This window comes from Diabrotica undecimpunctata, chromosome 2 (assembly GCF_040954645.1).
Source record: "Diabrotica undecimpunctata isolate CICGRU chromosome 2, icDiaUnde3, whole genome shotgun sequence".
In the NCBI taxonomy this organism is placed as follows: domain Eukaryota; kingdom Metazoa; phylum Arthropoda; class Insecta; order Coleoptera; family Chrysomelidae; genus Diabrotica; species Diabrotica undecimpunctata.
Genome location: NC_092804.1, coordinates 144381915 through 144406680, shown reverse-complemented (window position 1 = coordinate 144406680; position 24766 = coordinate 144381915). Strand labels below are relative to the sequence as shown.

The 24766-nt window shown below is 32.8% G+C and overlaps 1 protein-coding gene across 1 annotated transcript in view; it reads left to right on the top strand.

Moving 5' to 3' along the window:
- The window catches only part of Mcr (macroglobulin complement-related), a 94893-nt gene that overhangs the window by 21592 nt on the left and 48535 nt on the right, over nt 1–24766 (top strand). Inside the window, exons 2-6 of the mRNA XM_072523627.1 lie at nt 13647–14070; nt 17186–17366; nt 21576–21744; nt 21864–22117; nt 22174–22569. Coding sequence (XP_072379728.1) covers nt 13652–14070; nt 17186–17366; nt 21576–21744; nt 21864–22117; nt 22174–22569 — 1419 coding nt within the window. The 5' untranslated portion in view covers nt 13647–13651. The remainder of the gene's footprint in view (nt 1–13646; nt 14071–17185; nt 17367–21575; nt 21745–21863; nt 22118–22173; nt 22570–24766) is intronic.

Genomic DNA, 24766 nt, shown 5'->3' with positions numbered 1-24766 from the left:
ATATATAAATAAAAATATGTCACTGTGATAAATTTTCTTTTCTGTCAACCACAACTTTATTTCTTCTTTTGTCCAGCTGCTTGAAGGAAATCTCTCTTCTACTCTTGGGTGGTAGGATGCATTATCCAACACTATTATGGATGGTCGCTCCAATTTTTTTAAAAAATTTTTTTCAAACCATTCTTCAAAAATATTTGCATTCATATTTCCATGGTAATCACCTGTATACTTTGTGGACGAAAAAATTAAACTAGCGTCAGGAATAAAACCCTTATTTCCAGCATGAATTATAATGTATCGTTTAGAAGAATAACATTTCGTGGTGCCATCTTGCCAGGATGATTTTGACATATTTCCTTTAGCGAAAATCCAAGTTTCATCTAAAATACAACTTGCCTCGGACTATCAGACGTTTTATTGTTCATGTATTTTCTTAAAAAATGCCACCGTTTTGAAACAACATTAGAGAGTTCACACAATATTTGTTTAGTATTTGACTTTTTATATCAAAAACCTAAATGTTTCAGCACACTCCACAAACTTGTTAAATATCACACAGTTCCTTGTCTTTTATTTTTGTAACACAGCACTAAATGTTACATGTTCTTTGGCTTTATATATATATATATATATATATATATATATATATATATATATATATATATATATATATATATATTTTTAATTGCAAGTTTAATTGAATTGTACTAATATACTGCAAGCATCGCATGTGCGTTTCTGAACTGCCATAACAGATATCAATGGACCCATATTATTTTTTTCTAAATTGAAATAATTTTCAACTTTTAGAACTAAACGCCGTTCTTCTGGAGATAACACTCTACGTTTCAACTGTATTTTATTTTCTTCCAAATTACTCATTTTGCTTTAAAGTACCGCTTCACTACACTACTATAAAAAATAGGTACTTATATACAACTACTACACCCTAAAAAGGATGAGGGTTGTACAACAGACGAAAAAATCGAACACAAATTATTTAACAGCCAATGCTAAACAAGCATAAACACTGCATTGATTTTGTTTTAAATAAGATTTTTGCTGATTATGTATTTCGTTAAATTATTAAATTGACACCAATACAACCCACGACCATCAATTAATTTTTAACGATAAACAGAAGAGAAATGTGATGACGTTTGTATTTGATCTACTTTGTCGATGACAGTGTCATTAACAGAAAAATATTTTTAAACGGCATGAATAATTTTTCAATGATTGTATGGATTTAAGATGTACATTATTAAACAAATTTTTAAAGTGTGTATAAAGGAGATTACAGAAGAAACAATTAAGGTGGTATGGGCATGTTCAACGGATGCCAGCATCAAGACTCCCCAAAAAAGTAATAGAATGGCAACCGATAGGTCGACGGAAAGGAGGAAGACCCAGATTAGAATGGCAACACGGCGTAAACAAGTCCATGAGCGAAAGAAATTTAACAACAAACGACTGCGGAGATAGGAAGAGATGGTGTTTAGGTATCGGACAACGTCGAAAGACGTTCTAAACCGATGTATATATATAAAGGAGATTACAATTATTATGACACATGGTATTTACTCCTTATTTTTCAAATAATATGTTCTTGTAAAGGCGTAACTTTGATTATTGGGTAAACCTACATTATACGATACCTCAGAAGAAATTTAAAAAAATTACCATGTAATAAATTCACCGTTTAAATAAATATTCCGTACTCGTAAGATTGCAATAAAATATTAAAACCAATAAACGATAACTTGTCGAGCAGTGCTGATTGAAACAATAAAGCAGTAAAATGTTATTCATAAAGGTAGTGTAAAATATATCGCCGCTTATCTGGTCCGCTAGTAATAAAATTACCAGCATTTAATTGCAAAGCGGTCTTTTTAGGTAAAAAATATTTATAGCCAAAAACTATTTTTTTTTAATTTTTATGGTTTAATAAAAAACAAAGCAAAATTAGCGGAACGTCTTTACATAATTTAGGCAAGGCAAAAAGATCGGGTTAGTTCGGAAAAATATTTCCATGAGATTTTTTTGCATAATCATGCAATTCATGAGATACACCAAAATAAGGTTCAAGAGGTCGCCCAGGCGAAAAGTTGTTCAAATTTTTTTTTAACAATTTTTTTTAAATAAATTGTAACAATAAATTTTTTCGATCCACAAAAATTTTTTTTTGAACAAAATGGGTCTTTGTTAATTATTTTATTAATTATTTAAACCACAAGAAAAAATATTTTTGAAATCTCTCACTTATACAAGCCGCAGCCCGAGCGACCGTCCTGTCATAAGCTCTTCATTAACGATTAAATTACAATGTTTTAGAAATAAATAAGCCCAAAATACTTATCGGGTAATGATAGAACAAGGTTTGAACTTGAATTTAGGTCCTTGGTAAGTTCAAAAATAATATTTTTTGAGTTGTGTTTTTGAGCCTTGAAAATCGTAATTTTGCGTTTTTTTCAGTTTTAAATTATTTATAACTCAAAAACGATCAAGTTTACAGAAAAGTTGCAACAGACCTATTTTGTTGAGAATACTCCAAGAAATTAAAAAACAAAATGCCAGGTATAAGACAAAGAACCGACTCACAAGAGCGTTATGAATGTGGTAAAAATTCATGGTCATAGTCATTTATAGTCTTCGAATTACTTTCTCACCCGCCTTATTCTCCTGATTTGGTCCCCTCCGATTATTATGTGTTCCTAAATCTGAAGAGATGGTTTGTAAAATAAAATTCAGCTCGAATAACGAAATCGTATAATTTGGACGGCATGAAGAAGTTGGAAAATCGCTGGAATCGTTATCCTGAGGTAAATAATGAATAAAATAAAAGAATCTTCTGGAAAATATCTTTTTTATTTAAAAGGAGGTTACTTATTAGACCACCTACGTCGAAGACTAATATTTATAGATTTTAATTGTTTTTGCAAGGATCTTAAATCTTATAGTCCGAATGTCCTATATACACTGACGTTTCCGGTTAAAGGTCAAATTTTGATTGAACAATACTACTTTGAAAAGGTCTAATAAAAACCACGCCACGGACCTTTTATAATAGTGGCTCCTTTGAAATGTTATCAGTGATCATAATTGAACAAATTTTATTTTATCTTTACAAGTTTTATTAAATATAAATCCATAAGTAAGTCAGTGATCCAAATGTGTCGATGACTCCGGAGAACTATTATGTTAGTTATCGAGAAATATTTCAGGAAATTGACTTTTTACGATTATTCTTTTCAAAATTTACCGAATATTTCACAAACATGCATGATAAAAAGAACAAATTATAAGCTGTTTACAATTTTAATAATTTGATAACGAATGCGGTAATAAATATGATAGTCTAGAAAACAACCTCAAGAAAAATGTGTTGAATATAACATACCTATTTACAACTTGTATATCGATTTCAAACAGGCGTTTGATGGAGTAGATCGACAAAAGATGTTAAAGCAACTATCTATGTTAGGGATACCCAATAAGTTGGTTAAACTTATACGAATGACTCTGGAGGGTTCCAAAGCTATGGTGAGAATAGATGGAGATATGACGCAGGCCTTTGATATTGAAAATGGAGTTAGACAAGGGGATGCCTTATCAACAACACTTTTTAATCTAACTTTAGAAGCTGTTGTTAGAAAACTGGATATAAACGGCTGTATTAATACAAGATCTATGCAAATATGCGCATATGCGGATGATGTTGCCATAATAAGCCGCAACAAAAGTGTATTAAGCGAAAAAGTTATAGAACTGAAACGAGAAGCTGCTACGTTTGGTCTATATATAAATGAAAACAAAACAAAATATATGGAGTGCACAAAATCGAATGAACATGAGAATCTGAAGGTAGACAACCATACCTACAAATATGCCTCCACTTTTCCCTACCTAGGCTCAATAATAAATGACAACAACATCAGTCAAGAAATACAAGCACGGATTCTTAGCGGTAATAAGTGCTTTTATGCATACAAAGACTTAATGAAAAGTAAGTTACTGAATCGTGAGTCTAAGCTGAGAATCTACAAAACAGTAATTAGACCAGTGGTCACATATGGATGTGAAACGTGGACCCTCTCAACCACTGATGAAAATCAACTGAGAATATTTGAGCGCAAAATCCTAAGGAAGATATTTGGACCAACCCAATGCAGCGATAGTTCGTGGAGAATTAAAATGAACCACGAGCTGGATGAACTAATGCAGAGCGCAGATATTGTCAGATTTGTAAAGTCACAAAGGCTAAACTGGCTTGGTCACCTAGAAAGAATGCCAGATAATCGAGCTGTAAAAGTAGTCCAGAGATGGAAGCCCCAAGGAAACAGAACAAGAGGAAGGCCCCGTAAAAGATGGATAGACGACGTAGAGAGGGATCTTAAAACCATGAACATCAGGCAGTGGCGAAGGAAAGTATCCGACAGGGCAGAATGGAAGAACATTGTTAAGCAGGCCAAGACTCACAAAGGGTTGTAGCGTCATTGGAAGAAGAAGAAGAAGACTTATACAATAAAAACAGTGAAACCAAAGTACTACTTTACATAGGTACGGTCAATGATTAAGAAAATCATTAAACACAATAGAAAACAAGAATAATAAATTCTGTAACAAGGTTAGAAGGAAAAATTCGATTATAAGTAGAAGATTCCGAACGCGAGCATTCTAACTGAGTAACAAACGGTGATTTTTTCACGATCAGAAATGGCGAATGAAAAACAATAACATTGAAGAATATGGACACGATGGAACATAGTCAATTTATAGAAATACTAGAGAGTATTGGTATCTAAATGATAAACAGTAAAATGGTCAGGTAAAGCAGATAATCTGCAAATTATGGACTGAAATTTGAGGTTTTAAAAAATCACCACCATCATTTTTTCGTGTATTTCTACATTATAGAGTTATCATAAAAATTCACTGGATGAAATATATTAACGTTTAATAAGTAGGGTAGACCGGGGCTAGTTGTGTAACTTCAGATAAAATCTGTACCATATGTGAATAAGTCGATAAATCAAAAATATAAACTTTTCAGTAACATTTTAAAAGTTTTGAAGAATAAAAAATTTAAGTTTAATTTCGTTTTCATAGAAATTGGTGGTTAATCAGGCAACGAATGACGTACATAATTGTGAGCTGTGTATATCACTTACGCTTAAAAAAATCTAACTTACCCACTTATTCACGCCAAATTTCTGCGTTCTTATTGAGTTACCGACTTATTGTACTTACTGTACATAAATTCCAGGACAAAAAATTAAACAGTTTTTTATACTTTATTTCTTTATAACACGCAACATCAACTTTAATTGGAAAAGGAAACTAAAAAACTATCTGAGTTCTTCGTTTAGACGTCTGAAAAGACGTCTAAACTATGTTTATATTTTACTATCCCAATATTACTACTATATTGGAACCACTGCACTGGCTGCCACAGGAACTTTTCTCCATTGGTGATAACTTTTTTAACGATTAATGCTCCTTTTCCTAGACCGCTGAAATCCAAGAATTCTTCATGTTTCATTACTCTTCAAAAACTTGTGATTTATAACTTTTAGATTTGGTAGTTTTGTGAAAGCGAAAGTGAACATGAAAGCGACTTTCTGATTCTTACTTGGCCTCCGCAAGTATCTGCGTAGAATTACCTCTTCCATATCATGATGTTCCGATAAAAGGCGGTAAATATAAGAAGCTATCTGATTGTCACCTCTTCCAGCAGTTGATTCGTCCCACATGAAACATGTAACTTCATTTGTTGCTAAATCGTGAACGGTAAGGTTAAACGTTCACATTTGTCGCTTATAAAAGACAGTGTTCGCTGTTAAAAAGGGGGTTGGAAGGCACTGGTAAAGATCAAAAGTGTATGCTCTTTTTTTATCGTTTGAAGACGCAACCTCCTTATCCACCTGTTTTGCCTTGTAAGCATCGTCTGCGAGCTGATGGTGTTTATCCTTCTCTTGTCTCAAATTATCTTTCTCCTCTCCTTCCTCAAGAACTTTTAATTTTGTTTCGAAAATATCACATTTAGAACAAGTATCCTGTCTAGGTTTTTTAAATGCAAATACCTAATAGTCGTTAAAATACCGGCTCGCCTGTTAACTGCATAAACTTAAAACTAAAAATGACGGACTAGTCTTGAATATCTAGTTACTCCCTATTCAAATGTAAAACCCCCTACTACTTTGTTATGTTGATAAACAGGTAATTGAAGATACCAAGAAAAATAAAGCAAAATACAATGTGCCCAAGTGGGTATTTCTACATACCTAGTTATTCACTGACTGAATATTATGTACACGGATTGTCAAGTCAATATACATTATTTCAAACAAATATTTAAAACTCTTTAATATTTGACAAGTCGATATACCGGTTCTAATACCAAATAAATCGTCAAATCCAAATATTCACGAGCTCCTATCAAGTAAACTCTTGCAAATTTAAATTATTCATTTATTCACCTGACGAAATTGAAAGAAAACTATTTCAAGATTAAGATATCTTGTTTTTACGAAAATTTGACTTATCCACTTATTCACGGATGGTACAGAAATAATTTTTAACATTTTTTTTCGTAATTTTTGGGGCTATTAAATTACTTTAGGTACTATTTTTAACTGGGAATCATTATTTGGGCACTTTAGCAAGTTTTAAGCAATACCTTATAGTATGTAAATAGTTTGACAAATGTGTACATATTGTCACAATTTGCCCCAATATGGGATAAGTTGTGACGAGCTTGGGGCAGGTTGTGACAGCAAACGTTTTTAAATATAATAAACTTTAGTTGGAGAATAATAACAAAGTTTCCATAATAAATTCATTTTATCTTTTTGTCTTGTTATTATTTTGTCTTTAAAAAGACAAAACTTAATCGCTATCGTCAATTTGTGCTGATATTACTTCTAGTTCTGACTAGCATTTTATACAATCTCAGTCTTCTCCTAACCTAGACTCTTTATACGGCCCCATACAAACTAATCAAAAATAATCTTTTTCTTCTTTTGAACTGTCTTCTTTTTTACTTGTTCCAGCCTCTTTCTTTTTAGCCTTTTTTCTTAGGCAATAGTTTTCAGTAGTAGTCAAATATATTTTTTTTTCATCCTCTTTGCACTTTGATGTTCCCTTCCTCCTTAACTCTGAACGCTAGTCAAAATTGCAGATGTTAAGCTCTTGCGTTTTATATTTTTTCGAGGACCAGCTTTTGGCAGAGGTCTTATATCGATAGGGCTGACAGGAAGAACTTCAACATGGGATGATCTCGGTAGGTTGGTCTGCGATGATCCTGGTTGATATGGTCCTGGTTGGTTGGTATGGGGAGGTCCTGATTAGTTGGCATAATACTACGGTTCAGATTCATCTAGATGCTGAGACTCTTTAAATTGCTCAGCACTGGCTTCCTGACTACCAACTCCAATGTCAATAGACCTATTCAAAGGTCGGTCGAAGAACACAGAGAATCTTTTTCATTAAAAATGTTTCTATTGAATTCCCATATTCCTGTAGAACGAAATCCTGTCTGTATATTTATTGGTGTTACTGCTTTAGGTAATGGTGTATTCACCATACTTGGGATGTCATAAATTGAGACTGTGTTGCCAGGATGAGATTTTATCCATCCACACATGGATAAAAACTTCTTAAATGGACCAAAAACGGAAACGTCTAGTGGTTGAAGTATATTTGTTGTGTGAAGAGGGAACAACAATAACGTAATAAAATATCTTACAAGAAACTTAGTTGGAAAAAATTATGAAGTTTGTTTCGATAACTATTTTAATTCTGTTGCATTATAACGCGACTTGATAAAAGACAAAATCGACGCATGTGGAACAGCTCGAAAAGATAGAAAAGATTTTCCAAATGAACTTAAAACAGATAAAAAAAATGAAAAGGGGTGACTCAAACTGGAGAATGATGGATAAAAAACCCATTCATTTTCTAAGAAATTTTCACAAACCTGAAGAAAATGTCGCTGTGAAGAGGAAAGAAAAGGATGAGACATCAGTAGAAATTAATTGCAAACAATTTTGGTACAAGATTACAACAAATATATGGGCTTCGTAGATAAGTCTTATATGTTAGTATCTTGCTACGAATTGGATAGAAAATCCAAAAAGTGGTGGCATAGATTATTTTTCCATTTTCTTGACCTAACATTACTAAACTCATATATAATTTTGAAACAATCAACAACTGGTACGAGAATTTAAAATTGCTGTGGCCGCCGGTTTGATTGGAGCAGACCCAAAATGCCAAAAAATTTGGAAGAAGAACCATGGACAAACCAATCACCCGTAACAGGTTCAAAAAACAAGTTCCTCTAGAAATAAGAACTGACTAAGCAGTCCATATGCCTCAGCATGGAATCAAAGTACGTTGTACTTACTGCAGTACCAAGGCAACTCCTCATCGTACAAGATGGCACTGTAGGTACTACATGTAAAGTAGGTTTATGTCTATCTGAAAAAAAAATTGTTTCATTCCATTTCACGCTAAATATTTTTTTCGTTTGTGGCCTAGTAGTTCCACATGGTACCACCTTTTCTTCTAATAATTATAAAAATATAATGTAAAAAACCTTTGATTTGTCTATCTTTTGCCCTAATATGTCCTAAAAACAAATTATTCACCATTTAATATAAACAAAAAAAGTCCGTCCATAAAGGGTTAATGTCGTAACATAGCTGCGGCTCTTGGTTTATTAATGTGTATTTGAATTAAACTTCTGTATTTTAATTATATGAATGATATGAAGCCGCCAAAACATATTTATAACCAAAGAATAGATGGAGTGAGAAGGAGAGGCAGACCCAGAGCACGATTTAAGGATCAGGTAGAGAAAGACTGAGAAAGTCTAGACTAGAGAAAGAAGAGATTGAGAATGTTGGGAGTACGAAACTGGAAAGCCAAGGCGAAGAATAGGAGAGAATGGACACTTATCCTTGAGCAGGCCAAGACCCTCCATGGGTTGTGGAGCCAATGATGATGATGATGATGATTTTAATTAAACTGAATAAAACTGTATCCTCTTTTGTGATTAGCACATCCAGAAAAAGAAGTGAATTAATTATCTTTTTCCATGGTGAATTTGATTGAATATTCTTTAGTGTTGATGTCCATCAGAAATTTATTCAATGCTTCTGGTTAGTGAGACCAAATAGAGAACACATCATCTACATATCTCCACCATACTGTGGGTTGTTTGTTTTGTTCGTGCACAATGTTTGTTTTGTTCGAATTCCTGCATGAAAATATCTGCTAATAATGGAGAAGATATTCTCATAGGCTTATAGGCTTCCCACCTTCTATTTATCATAGATATGTATTCAAGAGTGCGGTGTAATATACATCTAAAATGCATAAGACTCGATGCATTCTGTTTAAAAGTTTGTATTCCAACACTATTCGTGATAAACATGGATAACTAGTCTGCCTTTTGTTTTAATATTGTTTCTATCATACCACTATCTGATGAGCTGCTAGTAAAGCGAAACATGCCATAGCGTTGCCAAAACACAAACATAAATCCTGCGATAAAAATGGCGGGAAAGTTGTGTCTTTCAAATAAAAAATTCTTCACTAGTTCGCAAAGAAGCGAACAGTAAAAAATACAGAAGGGGCACTTGTTTTACTATTAGTGTTTATAGTGCATTTCAAGTGCGCATTTGTACCGTTAGCATTAGAGTTATTTCAAATACCGTTTATATGTTGATGCGTCTGAGTAATTTTAAATATTTATAAGCTTAAAATCGGTACTTTTGTAAACCTATTTTACAGTATTTAACAATCATTTAATATTTAATTTGAAAAAGTAAGAATTTCTCTTCAATTTGGTGTTTTTAGAATTTATGTAGATCTATTAGTTTACAGATAATAACGTAGATAAAAGCTTTTTGGGATAAACAATTTCAATTTTGTAATAACTGTTAGTGAAACTTCTTGAAATTTTTATAGCTAAATTAATGTGATATTGTCCCTATTTACACGCGAAATTAAAGTTTCTTTTTTAGAAAAGTTATTAATAGTTTTCAAGAAATCGAATTTACAAGCTATAACATATTTTTATCACTAAATTTATCAAAAGCAATTGCTAGATATCTGTATTAAAGAGTTTTACGAAAAAGGCTTTTTATTTTAATTCAAGGTTAGTTCGAATTAGTATAGTGTTTCAGACTCCGTAAATCACAGCTTCTGATAAAAGCTGAAACCTTAAAGTTTTTGTTTCCCTGTACCAAAACCAACAACGTTTACTTTTCTATCATCTTATTCTGAATATTATTTTAAATTGTAGGTTAGGTCAATAAGGTTTTAAACGCTTAAATTTTAAAACAGGAAGTTCTGTTTTTGTTTTACATTGTATTTACAAATCAGTCAGTTATTTTCGAAACACTATTCAATACTCGATTGGTGTTACAAAATGCATTTGTATTTAGATTAGAATGAAATGAGTACACAAATAAAATTTTTTTTGTGAACGTTATCAACAGAAATAATTACAGTAATGTTTATAGCGTAGTTGCGGATAACAGAATGAATGTTTATTTAAAAATTTCATGTACAAAACGCATTTGGTAGAAATTAATAGTAACAATATAATAGTTTGGTCCAGTATAATAAAAGCAACTAAAAGTAATGAACTAATGGGATTTCAAGCAATAAAGCCAAATACCAAAATGAATTCTTAAAAATATGCAGATAAATGCAGTGATTTTAAGTAATTAGCAACTGTTCCAAACAGCCCAGTCTGGTTATGCAAAAATCATCGATTTCACGGCAAAATTTTTCGCAGATATCTGAAACTTTTGAGACATAGGGGGGTTATTAGATGACGAATAGATGAAAAAATACTCGTATTTTTACCTTGCGTTTTATTTAAACAATAATTTATGGTCACAATTTGATTTGTTGCATGTAAGTTTTTTTCGCTCATATTTTACATAAACAACATATCAAGAATATCTTTATTTTCCCGTTTTTTAAATTAAAATTGATAAATAATTTACGGAGATATTTGCAAAAAAGCAGTTGTTTTGCACTAATTTACAAATTTTAATAATTTTTTTATTAACAAAATAAAATTTTATTACCGTCTTTTAAATTTGTGCGAAATTTCCCACCCTCCCCCCCATCGGTCAAATAGTTTAAAAGTTATTTAATTTATTTATCTCTGAGGCAAAATATTTAAACTATTGAACTTGCCCTAAAAATGATGCTAGACACACTTAACAAATTTCATAGTATTCTTTAAGACTTAACTATCTCAGAAATTAAATGCATATTGCTTTTTCATCGAAATTATTTACAAAATAAACGTTTGAAAACGGGGTATGTTTTTACTTATAAACAATTGTAATAACTTCTATATTTTTCAAGCAACAGACTTGTTCGTACAACCATTGGATAGCTGGTAAAAAAACTCACATTAAAAAAAAACCTATGACCAATAGGAACGAAGTTAGGGACTATTTTAAAAAAAAATCATATCTCCATTGTTTATAAACATTAAGAAGTAAAATTTGCACAAATTTCGAATGAAAATCTAAGCTTTATCATCATGATCATTATCAGTGGTGCTACAGCTCTAGTTGAGCCTTGACCTTCCCCAGTCTATTTCGCCAGTCGTTTCTGTTCATCGCCAACCGTTGCCAATTTGCGGCGCCGATTTTCCTTGCGTCCTCGTCCACACCGTCCCTCCATCTCAGTCGTGGTCTGCCTCTACTCCTATTTCCCACTGGGACCGATAATAGACTTCGTCTGGGTGGGTAATTTTCATTTGCTCTTGACACATGTCCAGCCCATCTAAGCCTACCTATTTTTATGAAGGATATTACATCTCTATCATTTACTATTTTTTTATACTTCTCGTACAATTCGAAATTATATCGCCTTCTCCAAATACCATTCTCACAGAATGCGCCCATTATTCTTCTTAGTATCTTCCTTTCGAAGACGAGCAGAAGATTTGCGTCTGTTTTGGAGATGGTCCATGTTTCTGACCCATATGTCAGCACTGGTAGGATGAGTGTTCTATATATTATTAGTTTGGTTTTCTGGCTTAAATTTCTGTTTTTTAGCTGCTTGCTTAGTCCAAAATAACATTTGTTTGCTAGCAGTACCCTCCGTTTTACTTCTTCAGATGTGTCATTATCGTTTGTTATGAGAGAACCCAAATATGTAAACTTATTTACTACCTCAAAGCTTTATATTGACACTTATAGCTATAAAATTCATCCAATTTTTCGAAACTTACAGCCCTTCGAAACGAAAGTACTTTCGAAAGATCGACATAGGAAAGTGGAGGGGATAATTCAAATTGAAACACGAAGGAAAAATTTACATTATCTCGGCTTCCATTGCAGCTAGAAGCCTCTTTTTTTTTAATCTGGGGTAGCTCGTCGAAATATCAATAACTACATAGTTTTCACTGGCCGGGAAATATGGGAAACCACGGAAAAATTGAGTCCATTTGAAATTCACCGTAAAACTTACTTTTTTTTTTAATTTGGCTGGAATAGTCTGTCGCAGTATTATTAATGATGACATAATTTTCACCCCCCGGAATTCTCAGAAAATCAACATATATTTTTTTTTTCATTTTATATCAGTGATGTAATAATACTTATATATTTTATAAATTAAATTTCAGGTAATTTTTTACACATTATATTATATTTCTTATATTAATTATAATTATTTATATATGTTTATATATGTGTTATATATGTTTATATATGTGTATAGGTATATGTAGGTACAGTACGAGGACGGTAAACACATTTATTTATGTTTTTAGATCTAAATATCTCCAAAGATCACATAGTATACCATCCTCGTGTCCCTACATTTTATATGTATTCATGTGAATAGGAGAAAGGTCATCTATATAATAGAAAACTGGTAATATATCTTAGTATGCGTAAAAAAGGCGGGATGAGTAGCAGCTGCCACGTTCCAAAATTTCGTCAAAATAGTCCCTAACTTCGTTCCTATTGGTCATAGAAGGTTTTTTTTTAATGTGAGTTTTTTTTACCAGGTATCCAATGGTTGTACGAACAAGTCTGTAGCTTGAAAAATATAGAAGTTTTTACAATTGTTTATAAGTAAAAACATACCCCTTTTTCCAACGTTTATTTTGTAAATAATTTCGATGACAACGCAATATGCATTTAATTTCAGAGATAGTTTAAGTCTTAAAGAATACTATGAAATTTGTTAAATGTGTCTAGCATCAATAATAGAGCAAGTTCAATAGTTTAAATATTTAGCTTCAGGGATAAATAAATTAAATAACTTTTAAAGTATTTGACCGATCGGGGGGAAATTTTGCACAAATTTAAAAGACGATAATTCCTCGATGTTCAAATGTATTAATAACATTTTATTTTGTTATAACATCGAATATTTGTAGATGTAATAAAATATTATGTAAATAGTAATTATGAATTTAATACTAAATAGTAATTATAGCTATTATTCCAAGAAGAATGCTATTCACTAGTCCTAGGCCCCACTCAGTAGCCTGTAGAACGTTCTAACCAAATAACTGTTTAAGAATTGTAGTTATTATATCATCTTGTCTATCTATGCGAATTCATGAAAATTTACAAATTTATTTTTTGTTGCAGGTTTTATGAAGATGAAATTAAAAATACTTTTGGCGATATGTCTAGTCATAAATTACGTAAAAGCACAACAAGTTAATGTACCAGAAAACCCGTATACTCAATATGACGCAAATGGAGTATCATCGACGACGAGTAGATACGGAGATTTGAATCCTTATAGTCAAGATCCTGATAATCCGTACAATCAAAATAATCCCCAAGATTCTCTTGATCCGTATGGAAACAGAGATCCGTATGGAGATGTTGGAAATAGGGGACAAGGCGGTACTTTCAATAGAGGACGAAACGATTTTAACAACAGAGGAAATGATTACGCACCCTATGGTCCTAATCAGTATGGAAATACTGCCGGTGGGAATTATAACGATTTCTTCGAAAGTGATCGACGACCTTTTAATGCTCATACAACTATAATCAGAGAAGCGTAAGTTTCAAATTTTATTTCATTTAAATACCTACGTTATTTATTCTTAAACTGAGATCATGGGTTTTGATTTTTGAGTTTATGGATTTCATTTTCAAAATTGTTTGGAAAATTTATCTTTATAGATAAAAATCTCGTGTCACAATGTTTGTTCACGCTAATATCCGAAACCACTGAACTGATTCCAATGAAATTTTGTGAAAATGTATTGTTTGATCCAACTTAAGTGATAGGATATTTTTTATCTCGATGAATGAACTTTTTTTTTTAATTCTAAATTAAACATGTTTTATTAAACTCCACGTCTACAGTTGTACGTAATTTAATTTATATATAAAAACGGGACCGATTTGGTTAATTTTGATTTTGAAATATTTTTAGAAGTCCAAGCAAGGTTTAAAAAGTGAGAAAATATGATGAAGTTGTAAGGAAAATGGTAAAAACTATAATTTTAATTTCCCATACAAATAGCTACATTATACTTCTTTGGATTGATTTAACTAAAACCGTGGCCTATCTTTACTTTGCACGCGAATGACTTTGTTGGCTATCTTTTTGTTGTTTTAAATCCGTTAACTTTTAATATTTTATTATTGAAGCGAATAATTAAAATAAGATTAAATAAAATAAAGTAAAATAAAATTACGTAAAATTAAAATAAAATAAAATACAATAAAATAAAACAAAATTAAGAAACTTAAATTAAATTAAAACAAAATAGAATAAATAAGTAAAATAAAGTAAGTTTATTAGCAATATTCACCAACATTTATTTTGGCAATCGCCGTAGTTATTGCAAAACTTTTGATACCAAAATAAAGAGTAATAATCTAGATAATATTTATGCATAATATTTTTAGTTGCATTTTCCAAATAGATTATCGTGTTTAAAACTTTAAATCTCCACTGCTTGTACCTGTGGACACACCGTTACTTGTACCTCTAGACGTGTTCAAAGGTACACGAGCGTTTTCGGTGTGAGTAATTTGTGTAAGAAATTTGTGGCGAAGAAATGGAATATAAGTAAATACACGTTACACAATTATATGAAAAAGCAACATAATTTGGTTACTAGTATTAATGGTAACATAGTTTCGCCACCAAACTACTGTTTTCATAAAGTATTTAGTGTTGCAGAAGAGAACTGTTTGATTATCTTGAAAAAGCTGCCTATCTTCATTTGGGACTTACTAAAATCCGAACTAGAAAATTGGAATTTAATTATGCCATAGTCTTGGGTAAAAGAATACCAGACTCTTGGCAAGACAAACAAATTGCAGTCCCAGAATGGCTAGTTCACTATAGAACTAGATGCCCGGCATTATCTCTAAGGAAACCGGAGGCAACAGGTTTAGCCAGAAGCTCTAATTTTAATAAAAACGATGTTGAGCAATTCTTTAATAACTACACTGATGTTATAAAGACGTATCAATTTGGCCCTGAACGTATATATATATATATAACTTGGATGAAACTTTAAATTTTACAGTACACAAACCATCTAAAATATTAGCGGCTAAGACCATTAAAAAACTTATGAGTTTAACCTTCGCAGAAACAGGAATTAATGTTACAATGATGGCTTGCATAAATGCAGCAGGTCAAACTATCTCACCATTATTTGTATTTCCTTGTGTTCACTATTAAGACCACTTGACAAATGGAGGTCCACCTGGATGAATTGGGGTAGCAAATCCTTCAGGATAGTCGACAGCAAAGATTTTTCTGCAATTTTTGGAACACATAATATATTATACTAAACCTACCCAGGATAAGCCGATACTGATTATCATGGATAATCATGATACGCATATTTCAATAGACATAATTGATAAAGCCAAAAATTCCGGTGTAGTTTTATTAATAATTCATTTATTAATAATTCATTTGCGTACATTAAATATATATATAAAACAAAACTTTTTTACCACAAAACTGCAGAAGACTGGATGATTGGAAACCAATAGGTATTTATGATGTTGCAGGAATTGCAGGAAAAGCATATCTTCAAGCATTCACACCAAAAAATATTGTAAAAAGTTTAGAGGATACAGATTTATGGCCATTTAACACCAATATTTTTACAGAAGGATAATATTTGCAATCGTATATCACAAATCGATCGGAGACAACAATGGCTGATTAATCTACTTCATCTAGCGCTCCTGGTGACCCAACTTCCAATTCTTTGACTTTAATCCCAGCTGAACATTTATCTACCCCGTCTACTTCCGTTTCTATTCCTGTTCCGTCCACTTCTTTTCAAGCTGATGATCCAACTTCAGAGTATTTAGCTGCACTACAGAGTGAATATACATCACCTGTAACCGATCTGCCTCTCAATGTATCCAAAAGCGCCAGCTAGAAAAGTTTTACAAGGCAGAGGAATACGTAAGAAAGGAAAAACTAGAATTTTAACCAGTTCACCAGAAAAACTTGCTGTTATGTCGGAACTGCTAAACAGAAGTAAAAAATCAACGCCAAGATAAAAAGGACCTAAGGAAAAAGTAAAAAAGAAGCTGATTAATCTTCCTCCTATATCCTGTGACACGTCTGATGAAATGGATTCTGATAATATGGTTAAAGAGCATGATTTTCCTGCGTTTCAATCAGAAATAAATCTTCACATAGTAGTCTTTTTCTTCAAGTGCCATCTCCGCGGCGGAGGTCGGCAATCATCATAGCTATTCGGACTTTTGAGACGGCTGCTCTGAAAAGTTCATTTGATGTACATCCGTACCAATCTCTCAGGTTGCGCAGCCATGACATCCTACGCCTCCCTATGCTACTACATAGTAGTAGGAGACTTTATTTTGGTTAAAAGTTTGCTTTAAAAAGTTAGTTAAACATTACGTAGCTAAGTGCTGAAAACGATTGATAATAGTACTAGTTATATTGTAAAATTTTATGAGAAAACGCAACAAAACTTTAATTTCATAGAAGGAAAAGAAGAACCATATGCAGTCGATTTTCAAGATATAGTGCTTAAATTACCACTGCCTCAAAGCGTGGGAGAATCAAAAAGGTGTAGGTATCTCTCATATTAAATTCAACATATATTTTGACAATTATAATATTCTTTCATTATTTGTAAACCATGTAAATATTGTTTCAGAACCTATTTTGTTGTTGCATCTAAAATGGTCAGACCAGGACAACTCTACAGGGTCTCCGCGACTGTACTCAAAGAAACACAACCTATAACAGTCAGAGCTTCTATACAAAGAAACGGAGTTGAGATGTCTTCAGATCACAAAAAGGTTAAAGAGGGTATTCCCGAAACCCTATTAATGAGGGTAAGAATATTTTTATATCCATCACGTTTAAAATCATATTATCTATTAACCCATTAACGCCGGCCGTACTTATTTGAGGACGCCTATAAAAATAAACATTCTATTGTATTTTAAAATGTTTTGGGCTATTAGTCACATTTTCCCTTATCGAGATAAATAGCTTGTCAGTATCTGGCTTCAGTTCGATTTAAAAACAACCAGATGGGATTATACAGTGCTTCGTATTACACGAGTTTCAAAAGAGGTGTAGTTGCAGAATAAAAAACATTTTTTCATCAAGAAAAAAATTATATTTTATAAGTTTTATACTGGAAATTAAAAGTTCACGGACTATTCTAAATGTAAGTATTCACCATAACAAATTTATTTTATATTTGGTAGTATTTAACAGCCACTATATTTTACCATCCCTAAACGAGGACGTTAAGCACAAATATGCCTAATTCGTGGATTTGCTTCTTTTCAGATCACTATGGATCCTACAATATGTTGTGGCTCTAAAACCTTCCAAAAATTGGAACAAGCGTTGGAAGAAGCTAATAATGAGGAAAATGAACAACTGGAGAGTATTGATTTGTGTGTTCTGCCATCAAATTTTGAATGAACTGACAGATAATGAAGAACATGATGATGATATTGTAGAAGATCCGAATTACATTCCAAATGAAATTCCTGGAACTATAGAAACCTCTTAAGTCTCATGATAAACCAGAAGATGTAAGAACTTCTGATGAAGTTTCGGGTGGACAATCAAAGGAATATGCTAATTTTTTAAAACCAAGTGGGTAAAAACCGATTTTAGATTTACTACTACAACAGTAAATATATCATTTGAAGAGGAGAAGAAAAACATTGAAGAAGATTTAAGGAATTTATCACCAATTCAAATTTTTGAAAAATTACTTACTGAAGAAATTATTAAATACATTTGTGATCAGTCAATTTTATACGCACGGCAAAAAAATAATCACTCTTTTACAATATCTCCAAACGAAATGAAAACTTTTTTGCAATATTATATCTATCTGGGTATAACAGATTACCACGACAGAGGTTATACTGGTCATTAGATAAGGACATAGGAGTTTCCTGTGTTTACAACGCTATGATCAGAGACAGGTACTTAGAAATAAAAAAGTTTGTTCGTCTAGCAGATAATGGCAAAATAGGCGATTCTAAAGATCGTATGTACAAAATTAGACCCTTAGCAGATACAATTATAGAAAAATTCTGCCAGTGGGGATGTTTCCATAAAGATATATCCACAGACGAATCCATGGTGAAATATTTCGGCCATAACCCAGCAAAACAATTTATTAGAGGGAAGCCAGTCAGATTTGGATATAAGAATTTGATGATAACTGGTTCCACTTGATATTGTTATGGTTTTGACGTTTATTGTGGAAAAAAACCAAATGATACTGAAGATACTAAAGGAATACCATTTGGAGCTAAAGTAGTAATTAATCTTTTGAAATACCTGCCCGAACTATTTAGAAATGAAATTGTTTTCGATAATTATTTCACGACATATCAACTAATGACATACCTGAAACAAAAAATAAAGGCCACAGAAACTGTAAGAGAAAATCGTGTGCCAAAAAAGGCCAGTACTGGAGTCTAATGTGATGGATCATTTAGAATTCCTTCGTCATATAGTACGTAGTTATTTGAGAGATGGTGTCACTTCAAGGACACAAAGAAAACGAAAAGCTGGTTCCAGTATTGAAGTCACCGAAGGTTTTCAGTTTCCGGGAAAACTGGAAAAACAGTTAAAGTGTTGTGTGTGTCATATGAAGGCAACGTGGGCATGCAAAAAGTGTGAAAAATGAAAAAAATGTGTATTGAAAAAGGATGTTTTGAAAAATACCATACAAATACCTAACGTCCCCATTTGAGGACGCCCTTGTATTTCAAAATGTTTTTGAAAAAAATATATTTTTTTTGAATATATGTAATAAATGTAACCCAAACATCACAATTTTTTACCGTTTACCATTTTTTCCACGCTAGTTTCTTTTTAGGCGTTAATGGGTTAATAACACAACAAAGCATTCTAATTAAATATGGTATTATCATCATATTAAAAGAGCTAAATATGGCGCCTATGGGTTAACAATCTGACAGTTTGTTCTTATTAGGTAGTTGCTGTTTTTATTATCCTCATTTATGTTGTAATATAAACAGTAAATAATTGTTAAAATTTTAAAGTTGTTTTTATTAAATTTTTGCTTGTTGTATATGGGTATGGTTGATTCCATTTAGTTTCTGGTACATTACTGCAATAATTGTTTTTATTTCGAATCCATTTTTAATTTCCTTCCATTTTATTTATGTCTCCACGTTGTATTTTTTTACGACCTCTAGTTTTGGTCACAATTACTTGCGTCGACATGGTTTTTTCATACAGTACCTTATAGTGGTCCGCTGTTGTCCAAGCTTCTTCATCATATTACTTCTTGTGGAGCATAGAACTCTTTCGCGTTTCTGTCACGGTAATTCATGGTACTTGTAGATACTGATAAATCTAATATTTATGTCCTGTCTGTATGGTACATTGTGCTAATATTTCAAGATTTCTCTTTCTATCTCTATCTGTATCTCGTTCTTCATTTGTTTATTGGTCCTTCTCCTTTCCTAACATGTTGAACTTTAATACGTCTTTTCCATAACCTCTTGACTTTAATGTATTTTTTCGTCTTACCTCATACAAAGCACTAATTGTGTCTGGCACTTAGTCGTGACAAGTTTGTACCAAATCCTGTCCTTACATTAAACTCAACCAAGAAGTCCTGCGCTCTAGATTAAAGCCAGCAACTTTCTTATGGAGGCTTCAAGGATTTTTTCTGGTTGGCTGGCCAGATTTACAAAGGGTGCCGGTTCCAATTTAAGTATATAGTATTCCCCTAATTGTTGCCCCTGTAACCTTTTATCTGGGTTCATGAGTTCCCCTGTGCTCTCCTGTGTAGAAGTGATTGTCGCAAGCTTTAGTTCGTTAATGTCTACAGCCTTCGTAGATTTCTTTCCATTTTAATTTTATATCGAACTCCTTTTCACCTCTAACACTAAAATGTAAACTAAAATGGGACTGCCCTCTTGATAATCCTGAGCTTGTAGCCCAGGATTATCAAGCGGGCAGCCTTACCTTCAGATGATCACTGTTTCTGGAAAGAACACAAGCCCACATTTGCATTTAGGCAGTTCTTCAGCCGCTTCAACAACTTTACGCGCCGTTTTTTCTTCAAGAAACTTCTTTTTGATATTAAAAGCACACATTAACTCCATCACACTTTCCATCATACACTGACGGTGGGAAAGAGCGACTTTGTTAAAAGCGTTTAAATAAAAAAGGTTGTTACCAGTACGGATCGATTTATCTAGTCCATCTTCACCATCTTTTGGGAGAAAATTGCAGTTGTACTCTTTTTAGAATTATCTTGTCGAAAATACTTCTGATATGCACAGTCTGCTTGGCAGTGTGCCTCGCATCAGGTCTCCCGATGTTCGTATGTTACGGGACTGGTAACTATTCCTTAGTGTACTGGATATCCTTTTTGGTGGAAATAATTTAGTTAGCTTTTGAGTTGTTGTAGAGTCCCCTGATTTTTATGGAAGAAATAAAGGTCGCTATCTACAGAGCCTCCAATCTAGGTATAAAACGTAATATGAAAGATGGTGCGCCCTGGTGCCTTCAGAAGACAGTTAATTTTAGATACGTACCTTCCATTTAGGCATTAGCACGGTATAATACGCCCTTACCCCGCGTATTGCAATTTTCTTGGTCCCTTGTTAGCAGTCTGTCTAGCTCAGGCCCCATGATAATTTTAATATGAAAAAGCATGATAAAGAATTTAGGGTTTACTGCGTAATATTAATATTTGGTTTTCTGAGCGTGCAGATCCATTTTCATTTACTTCTTGTAAATATTTTGTTTATCATAGCAAGCTTATCTCATATAATTCGTCCATTTTAAAATTAATTTAAAAATTCGAATTTTTCTCGATTGGCAAACTACATTACTATTTATAAGATGTTCTTTTTTTTTGCGCATTTGGGAAAACAGGACAAATAAACGTTTTATTAAAAGGAAGGTCTAAAAGACGAGAAAATATCTTTCAGGTCTTCAAAAGATTAATCATACGATTGATATCCTTTAATTAAAATTTTATGTAATTATACTTTAAGACATACATACAAATTTTTTTTTAGGTTCCAAGTACAAGTGCTCCTGGAGAATACAAATTGAGAGTGGAAGGTTTATATGATGATGTGTTAGGAGGTGCTCAGTTTGTTAACGAAACAGTATTAACATTTTCTCAAAGATCCATGACCATATTTATACAATTAGATAAACCAGTTTACATGCAGGGCGAAACAGGTAATGTTTTTGTTAACTTTGATTTTTGTTCACAGTAATTTTTTCGTGGTACTTTAAGATTGTAAGAATTTTATATTACTTGTGCCCTGTATTATTTGTTAACAATATCTTTATTTTAGTTCATTTTCGAACTATACCCATCAATACGGAATTAAAAGCATTCGATGACGCTGTAGATGTTTATATGTTGGATCCAAATGGATACATCATGAAGAGGTGGCTGTCCAGGCAGTCGAACTTAGGAACAGTTAGTTTGGATTACCAACTTTCCGACCAACCCGTATTTGGCGAATGGAAAATTAGGGTCATCGCTCAAGGACAAGTTGAAGAATCTATTTTTTTGGTAGAGGAGTATTATCAAACGAGATTTGAGGTATATTTATTAATTTTTTTGTTAATTTTATTTTTTATTTTTGTTTATTATTACAGGTCAATATTACAATGCCAGGATTCTTTTTGAATACAGAACCCTTCATTTATGGAATTATCATGGCAAATTACACTAGTGGTGCTCCAGTGCGGGGAAATTTAACCCTAAAAGCCACCGTTAGACACATTAAACCAATAGATCCGAATCAAAACTTACGAAAGCATAGAGTCAGGCCGAGCGACCGTTACAATAATCAAAACCAGTATCAATATGATCGTAATAGACCATACGATATCAACAATCAGCCATATGAGCCTATTTATGATAATTTTGATGAGCAAGGTAATAACTACAATAGACCTATTATGGAAAAATATTTTGTGTTTGATGAGGAAATGCCGTTCTGGATAAAACCTCCTGTCAACTATTACGAGCCTATTCCTACTATGAAGTTTGTAAGTATTTACATTTTCTTATTATTTTTAATCAAAAGTTTGATATTTATGTTTGTGTGGTCATTGGTAAACACAGATATCCACAATGGCTCACATATTATGATTATTTGTTACGATTTTTCTTAATACCGTATTGAAATGTACCTGTCAAATACTTATCTACGCTAGGAGTGCTCACCATTATAACAACATAAAGAATTAAAAAAAATATATTTATAATCCCTTTCCGGTTACATCACCGAACGTTTTCGGACTAAAAAGCCTATCATCAGTGTTTTGTTACTTGGTGCACATGAGTAAAACTGGGTAAAAACCCTTTAGATGGTACAAAATTTAATATGTCTTACATTTTATTTAAAATTATTTTGTGATATTTGAATATTTCTAAGATAACCTACATAGCAACGTAAGACTCCAAATAGAGGTTGCTGCTGACCCTCAGACTAGACCAGATCGTATTAAAAAATTCAGTAAGGACGTTTAACGTGATTTTCTTCAAAGAATAATGTCATCGATTTCATTTGATTTTTTACTATGTTATCGTCTCTATCCTGTGGTGACTTCCATGTATACACTCGAAGTGGTACTTTATAAAAGCTGTTTGTTACTACTACTTCTGTTTCTTGGACAAATTCAACTAGTATTTTACCTCTCTCATTACGCTGTTCGATCTGTTTTCTCTAATGAGATCCTCACATCTTCCTCTTCCAATCTTGTATATCTCCTATTATAATTATTATTACTTCATGTTTCTTGATGTTCGTCCATAATTGCTCTGCTTGTGCGTAGAATTCCTCGATTTCTTTATCTTCGCTTTTTTATGTTGAATATATTTGTCATCATTACTCTCTCTAGTGAAATGTAATGAGCTGGTTTCTCTTTGCCTTCTCCATCACAGAAACATAACCATTCAAATTCAAGCAACCAACTTGCTATGCGATCCTAAATGTCCTCGAATGGGGATAAGTGGAAATTCTAACCACAAGTGCACCATCACAGATAGATCGAGAAGTACCTACGGCTTCGTACGGTGACCCGTAAGTAAGAAGAAAATGTAGGATACGCGAAAGTGGAGGATTTTTTTGAATTCAATACCATAGACATCGAGCCCAAGGTAGAGTCCAGACACCAATAAATGGGATGAAACCATCTACTTGCGAGGAACTGCAATTATGGCTGAAAGGAGGATACGAGCTTATCTTTACATTTCAATGGGTAAAATAAAACATTCATAAATAGCGAAAACAAATCATTAGTAGTACCAAGCCTCAGAGACTTATATAATCTTGGAGCATCTTCTTGTAGTTCCTTCCCCTATCGGAGGTTGGCTATCATCACAGCTATCCGTACCTTATTGACGGCTGCTCTAAAAAGATCTACTGAGCTGCAACTATACCACTCTCTTAGGTTTCTCAGCCAGGAAATTCTTCGTCTTCCTATGGATCTTTTACCCTTGATTTTACCTTGCATTATGAGCCTTAATATCTCATATTTCGCACCTCTGGTAATGTGGCCTAAATATTCCAGCTTTCTTGTTTTGATGTGCTTTATGACCTCGCAATCCTTTTGTAACCTTCTTAACACTTCTGCGTTTGTAACTCGTTGAGTCCATGGTATTTTCAAAATCCTTCTATAGCACGACATCTCAAATGATTCCAACTTCTTTATATTATCCACTTTTAGTGTCCAGCTTTCCATTCCATACAACAAAGTCAAAGAGAACACGTAGCATCTTAAGGCTCTTATCCTCAGATCCAGAGGAAGGTCTCGATTGACAAACATTGTTTTCATTTTTATAAATGCTTGTCTTGCAATTTCAATGCGTGTCCTTATTTCTCTACCTTGGTCATATGGATATTTGTAGTTATTCACTCTTTCTACTTGTTTTCCCTCGATATCTAGCCTTCCTACTGTATGTTGCTTAGAAATAATCATGAACTTGGTTTTCGTAACGTTCATTTGTAGTCCATATTTGATACTGACTTGATGTAATTTATTTACTAAGCGTTGCAATGCTTCTAGACTGTCTATGGAGCATGAGGTGTGCCATAGAACCGGTAAGGTCTCTACAGGTACCAAGTGATGAATGGAACTAATGTATAGGAAATAAGTCAATACTCACAATCTTAAGTAGTTTTTATTGTTGTTAAATTTGGGCTACCGGTTTCAAGGCTTACAATATATGCCCCATCCTTGA